Below are 6,987 nucleotides of genomic sequence, written 5' to 3'. Positions count from 1 at the left end.
TTGAATACATGTGCAACAAGAAAGGGTCGTAAACGAAATGAAATATGGGATCAAAAATAAAACAAATCATAAGGAATTCAAAATAAATTTAATAATAAAGAAACATAGGTATAGGTTAACAATATTCATAATTGGATAAAATATATCGATAATTAATAAAAATCAATTACTTAAATTAATACTAGGTGATACAATTATAAATTGCAATAAATATTTGGATATGTGTTAAGTGCATTTTATTAAAATGGATATAAAACATATTATGCTTTGCCATTAATTCATAAAAATAAAAGATCTTTTTCCAACGCTTTTATTTATATTTGAAATATTCATTGCACACCCCGACATAATAATACGTTTGTAATTAGATAATAAATTAATCTAAATTTCTTAAAATTATTTAAAAACGATAATTTTATTAATTTTATTAGACTAGATTTATATACGCAAGCATCTTTAGAATTTTTGATTTTATTTTGTGAAAATGTCACAATTAGGTTGTATTTTTATTATGAGATAAAGAAATTGTCCGTGATATTAATAATAATCTAACTCCCATATTGTATTTTTGATTTTTTATACAATTTAAAATTCGTGAAATTAAAAATGAAAGAGTTCTTTAAAGTTTAAACGAATGTTGTATGCTTCCATGAACAAAGGTATATTATTATGAAAGATGGTTAGTAGCTTCAGAAAATTGTTCAGTGTACAGTATATTACTGATATGATTTGACTAGCCCAGATATTAAATAGAATACATAAAGAAGTAATGTTATATATTTTCGCCGATTATGTATCCATTTATTAGAACTCAAACCTTTAAGTGATTAAAACAGAGGTGCCTGATCGCAGTTGCAAGCGGCGCCTCCGTCTCCCCGCCTGCATTGGTACGAGCACCACTGCACCCAGATGTCGGAATTCATCATTGAAAAAAGGAGATTTGGTTTCAGTGGACTTGTCTCTTCGATACCCTCGCATGCCGGGCAGCCGCCGGGTCTGTATGGAGACGAGGAGTAGCAGAAGGCGGAGCAGATGGATATCCAGGATGGAGGTCCGGAGTTCGTTGGTTTTGCGGCGCATGTGCAGAGAGGGCGACCTGGAATTTGTATAAATGTTTAGTTAATAATTTTAATTATTCACGTTATATAAACTGATTTAATTTCGTTAGTAAGTTTACGGCCTATTAGAGTCACCTCGCGGCAAAATCCGAAGTTACCAATTGAATTCGTAGGTATCTAAAAAACATTACTTTCAAAGAAAAATAAATATTGTTTCAAGTCAAACATAAAATGTACGTTTTTTAAAGGATCTAATCTTATGATTTTTTATTATTTCATCGATATATTTATCAACTTAGTTTTAAAAGTATTATTGTAATATAAAATATTTTTGAATAATCCGTAAGTAGTTTGAATATTTTATACTTATTTAAAAAGAACGTAGATTTATCTAAATAATACAAATATATTTTACTTTAAATCCTTTTTATTTATATCGAATCTAGTTACGGTATGGTCACAATATTGAAAGTCGATTTAGAGCAAGAAAGTATTTAGATTGATATACAATAAGGTTAGCACATCTAATTCAACACTTCACTGTATCCATTTAAAACCAAAATGTCAAGTTTTTCGCAGTATTGAATAGTCCTATAGCTTAATGAAAGTAATAAGCGCAGGTTCTTGCAGTTCTACGAATTTTATAGTGAGGAGAGTCTCCATATTTCCATATCACTCTTATAAGATAATATTATATAAAGTTTTATTATTGGGTATATGAATGTGAACGCTGTCCAAAGAGGTATATGTGCGAGTTATCAAAATAAGACAGAAAAAGAGCCAAAAGTCATTACGATTTCAAACGTACAAAACTTCCCGATTAATAGTGTCGGAATTCCGATGTATTTGAATGACAATATTAATAATAACAAATAAGCATAAAAGTGTCAAGTTGGGTTTGAAATCCCGAAATCCCAATCGATTTCTTGCACCTGTCCGGAATTGAAAATGATAGAACTACGGGACTTATGTTTTTATAATATTTTTCAGAAAAATGAATGTTTTTTTTTCAAGAAAAGAGGTATTATTGCAGTAAACGTATAGTTTTTAATTATGATTCAAAAGTTTTTTAAATGTAAAATTGGCTGCATTTTTTTAATGGTATAAAATCTAATTATGTTAAAAAAATCTGCAAAATTACACAGATTTTTCGAGACAACTTTTACATGATGCTATAGAAAACCATCTTAATATATTATATATAATCATGGTATCGACATACAGAACGCAAATTATTGTAATGTATCCAAAATTACTAGTAAATTGCAAACTCCAATGAAAATTTTACCAAATATATTCAACTATATAATGTTATTTTTTTATCATTCAAACTAAACGTATAGTGAATGTAGTGATATGAAAATAATTTGAAAATGTGCTATAGGCATGGACTTCTGCTGTACCGAAATATGGCTTCATTCTAAATTTTAAACGACAAAGTTTATAATAATGTATTTTTATGGTACATATTTAATTGTATATACTCATATATTTTATATGCTTTTAGGATGAACGGTTATTTCTTTTTGCGGAAAATATTCCTGGGGATTATCAGTCAGACTCAGAAGAAACCGTAGCACTTGGTAACGATCAGATTTTCAGGCTACGATAGATTCCGGAAAATACATGAGAATACAACCAAAATGTTCGCTGTCTATGAGTATGTGCATGGAGAAACTATTCGGAACACATTAAAATGATTCAAAATCTAAAAGTGCTGATCGACATGATGACAGTGTGGATGGATGCATCTAAAAGCAGGATACATATACAGGGGAATATATTTGAGACAGCTGTACTGAAACAGGACTTCCTCGCTTATTCTGTTTGATCTTGCTCTAGAGAAAGGGATTCCGCGAAGTATTAGACTATGTGCATAATATGTTGGCGATCGTGCGAAAAGAAACACATATATGCGATCTTTTCACTCTTCTGGAGGATGCGACGAAATGAATAAAGCTAAAAGTTAACATGTATAAGAGAAAAGTGTCGAGTAATAATAGATACTAGAGATATAATAGAAGAATAGAGGATCGTTATTTTAAGTACTTGGGAACCGATATCTCCCAAAATAACGAGATGAACCTCGAACTTGCAGCAGATTGATGAGTGGAAATGCAACGTTCTTCACACTGAAGAGTCTATTCAGGTCCAAGCTATTGTCCAAAAAAATAAAATTCCTGATATTCAACGTGACAGTGAGACCAACCTTACTATATAGGTGTAAAACCTGGAGCTTTACGGAGAAATAAGAGAAGGTTATCCAAGTATTTGAAATCAGAATTTCTCCGAAGAATACTTGGACCGGTTAAAGAAAACCAAAGTGGTGCATCCGAACAAATGCTGAGCTTTGTGAACAATTTAAGTCCAGTATAACCAATGTCTTGAGGGTGAGAAGCCTAAGATGCAGTGGCGGCTCTACCTTAAGGGTTCGTAGGGACCATCGCCACACCGTAATAATGTCAAAAATACACGTCCGATATTGTTTATCATTGTCATAATATAATATACCTACCTACTTAATTACATGATTAAATGAACTATTTAATTTATTTTATCCGTCTAAGCCCGTCGCAATTTTATAGAGATGGTTATTATTATTGTACAAATAAATAAATCAATTATTGTAAATTATGTAATAACATAATGACGATTACGCGGTATTAAAATAATTAATTAAATAAAATGCGTTCTATTTGACGGTGACACATATGTACAAATTAAGAAAGATATGGCGTTCATTTTTTGATGACCGGGGTCACTCAGTTCCATCCCGTCGTCACGGTACAAATATCGTTCTACAAAGGATGTGAATGCATTAGGGTTAGTATATGCGTACTGGGGAGCGAATCAAATGACCCCTATGTGTGTAAAAATTCTCACTGTATGTCGTTGTTCAAAAATGATAATGGTAAGTCTGTAATAGTTTTTTTTTTTTTTTTTTTTTCGACCATGTCCAATCCTAATAGGATCATATGGGCCTCTACAGGGTAGAGGTTTGTATTAACAGATTTTGTTTTTACGAGAAATGGATGTCAGCCACTTGCTCAACCTATTAGGTCCATACCCTGCCTCACACACAAATTGAAAAACAATATGTGTACTTGCCAGACCCAGGATTCGAACCTGAGACCCACGGCTTGACATTAATTAAGTTATTATTCTTAAACACGCTTTTTAGGTGTGATTAAGTAACGACTCAGATAATCATATTATTCTGAAAGAGTATTCAAATCATATTATTAGTTAGTAGCTTGATATAAGAAAGTAGGTAGGTATGTATATTTAATAATTATTGGCTAAACCCCACCACCTAGAAAGTCGTCGAGCCGCCACTGCTAAGATGGGCCGGTAACGATGTCTGATGCGATTACTCTCTATAATCCCTGTAAGCTTTTTACCTCTGTGTTGCCCCCGAAGGTTAATAAGTTAAATAAGTAAGTAGTAATAATATGATGATCATAATATAATAATAAGAGCATATCGAATAATAACATTTATATATTTCGTAATCTATAAATTTTAAGATTACGCATCCAAAGAAACCGTAATATGACAGTCCCGATTCTCAAGCATTATAAATAATAACATATAAATACTATATTTGAATTGTAACTCACCTAAGCCATTCTCGCAAAGCTGCGGGCAGACCTCGAACCTCGGGTTTCCGACTACATCCACACTGGTGCTATTATCAGGTGTAGGCGGATTACTGTTATCGTTGCTATTGTGTTTCATGAACAAATCTGCACTCGGGCTGGCTTCTCTGGTTGGCGTAACATCGTGGAAGAGCTCGACTATGTTGCCGGGGCATGAGGGACCGCAAGGGTCACCGCCCAGCCCTGGAAAGATCAGAAATTAGGACAACGTTAGAATAGGTACCAATTCAATCTTAGAATCAAAATTATTTTCATGTTTAATACGTCTTCGATTCTAATGGTTAAAACACATACTGTTAACCGATTATCTATTTTTCTTGGTGTGTATGCAACCTTTATTTAAATTGGCAGCCATTTCTGGACTGAATTTTAAACACCTGGGATAACATAATTATTCGTAAGAAGAACAGTTGTATTGTAAACAGTTAATGGGTGTAATCATCGTCCATAAGGGAAGAATGTCTCAAATTGTTATTTATATTAGATTTTTCAAAACGATATTGATTTATTATTTATAACAATTAACCTTGGATTTTTAAATTAGATTTCCGTATTGAATTAAAAATATAAATATTTATCACATAGAATATAAAACATATGTACTTAACAAAAATAAAATTAACACCATCGACCTTTTGTTTTTTTTTTACTTATTGGCGCTATGAACCGGTTTGGATCTTAACCGCCTCCCAAAATTTGTTTCTTAATATAAATTGTACATAACTCAAATCATTTAGGATTTTTAAATTACCTTTGATGAAATCAAATAAATTAATAATATTATAGCATTTATTCTTGCAATTATGAAAATAAATATTTGAGATATGACACTTAATAACGTTAGGTAGCAACACTAACATGTATTAGTTTATAAGAGATTCGGGAAAACCTCTGATAACTCTCTTAACACACAGTCGATTTTTCTCAAATACATAATTAGGTATGTTTTAAAAAGAGAAATCCGTTTGCCAATGTAATATCTATTCTAGAGTATGAATAATTGTTGAATGTAGACTATTATGTTAATACAATATTATGTTAACACAGTAGGCATTAGGTTACAAATTATAAGAGCTTTAACAATATTGCAGTAGGTTGGTGGACATATTATTATCAAAATTCTACCACGGTTATTAATATTTCTCACAAATTCGAAAATCAAAATATAATTAATTAACGGGATCTAATATTATGTTTTACATACTCTTATATAATATCATTAAACATTAGATAATGGACACTATTTCACTAGATTTATACAATAATTTAATTTCCAATGTGTTATAAATTACATCTAGAGTACTTAGGTAATTAATTCTGCACAATTTAGTATTTATTTTCACTTTATAAGTAATTAAACAGTATTATTCATTTAAATTGGTTGGTACTGTTCGGTTATCAGGAATACAGCGGAAACACATTTTGAAAATAGGCGATAAACTGGATTATTTGTTAGGTTAAAATAACCAAGCCTAACCTAAACTAACCCAAACTAACAAATAATATACAGTATATCGGGTATTTTCAAAATGTGTTTTCCGCTGTATTCCTGATAACCGAACAGTACCCAAAAAACGGACAACTTCAAGTCAATGATTTTTCTAAAAACGAATGGTATTGAAAATATTAATATATAATTAAAATAAAAGATTCGCAGAGCAATGCAATCTATTTATATGTCATCTAATTAGTTTTTAGAATAAAATAAAATTAGAAAAATAAAATCAACGATTAGTGAAAGAAAAACTCACCGGCGGAACAGAGGTCCGTGCACAGCCGCCGCTTGTCCAAGACTGACGGCCTCCAAGAGTGAGGTTGCCCTCCCCTATACCCATCCCCTTCCGTCTGCGAGACCTTCAACTCCTTTATCATCCCTCCCTCGTATTGAACACTAAGCAGCGTCTCAATGGGGAAATCCACAGCGTCATCGTCGTCTCTGTCCAGCGCAAGCGACTTTGGAGCGGCGTCGTCGATTTGGGAGGGTTGTATAGAGCGTCGTGACGCCTTTATTGGATGCCCGTGATGCGAGTGGGCGTCCCCGTTATGGGAACCAGGAGCCGCGCTTGCGTATGAAAATATTGCACCCAACAGCGCCACCCCCGTGAGGAATTTTAAGTGTTTGAGATCCATCTTTTTTTAGATATGGACCTTTTTTTGTTTTTACTGCAGTCTGCAATAGACAAGGGATGATAATTAATATTGGTTACAAGAAGTAAAGGAAAGGCACTGAGAAAACTATTCGTGTGTAGAAAAATCTTATTTTTAAAAAA

General features: G+C 32.3%; 1 protein-coding gene across 1 annotated transcript; it reads right to left on the bottom strand.

Moving 5' to 3' along the window:
- Positions 1 to 451: 451 nt before the first annotated feature.
- Positions 452 to 6,508, bottom strand: LOC147074915 (uncharacterized). The gene is made up of 3 exons (XM_085943097.1): positions 6,469 to 6,508; positions 4,679 to 4,900; positions 452 to 1,096 (listed from the first exon to the last, which is right to left on the bottom strand). Exons 2-3 carry the CDS (start codon positions 4,794 to 4,796, stop codon positions 828 to 830), a joined length of 387 nt encoding a protein of 128 aa, XP_085799223.1. The 5' UTR covers positions 4,797 to 4,900; positions 6,469 to 6,508; the 3' UTR covers positions 452 to 827.
- Positions 6,509 to 6,987: the final 479 nt, after the last annotated feature.

The sequence above is a fragment of the Rhyacophila brunnea genome, unplaced genomic scaffold (assembly GCF_057557595.1).
Source record: "Rhyacophila brunnea isolate RB1 unplaced genomic scaffold, BYU_Rbru_1.0 scaffold_15, whole genome shotgun sequence".
Classification (NCBI taxonomy): domain Eukaryota; kingdom Metazoa; phylum Arthropoda; class Insecta; order Trichoptera; family Rhyacophilidae; genus Rhyacophila; species Rhyacophila brunnea.
Note: the sequence above shows the minus strand (reverse complement) of the source record. Positions and strands in the feature narration are given on the sequence as shown.

What these genes read in the sequence shown, in the direction of transcription:
- LOC147074915 (XM_085943097.1), bottom strand. Translation starts at nt 4,796, where the DNA reads ATGAAACACAATAGCAACGATAACAGTAATCCGCCTACACCTGATAAT. An exon ending in GCTTTGCGAGAATGGCTTAG is followed by an intron (nt 1,097 to 4,678) that starts GTGAGTTACAAT and finishes TACAAATTCCAG; the next exon opens with GTCGCCCTCTCTGCACATGC.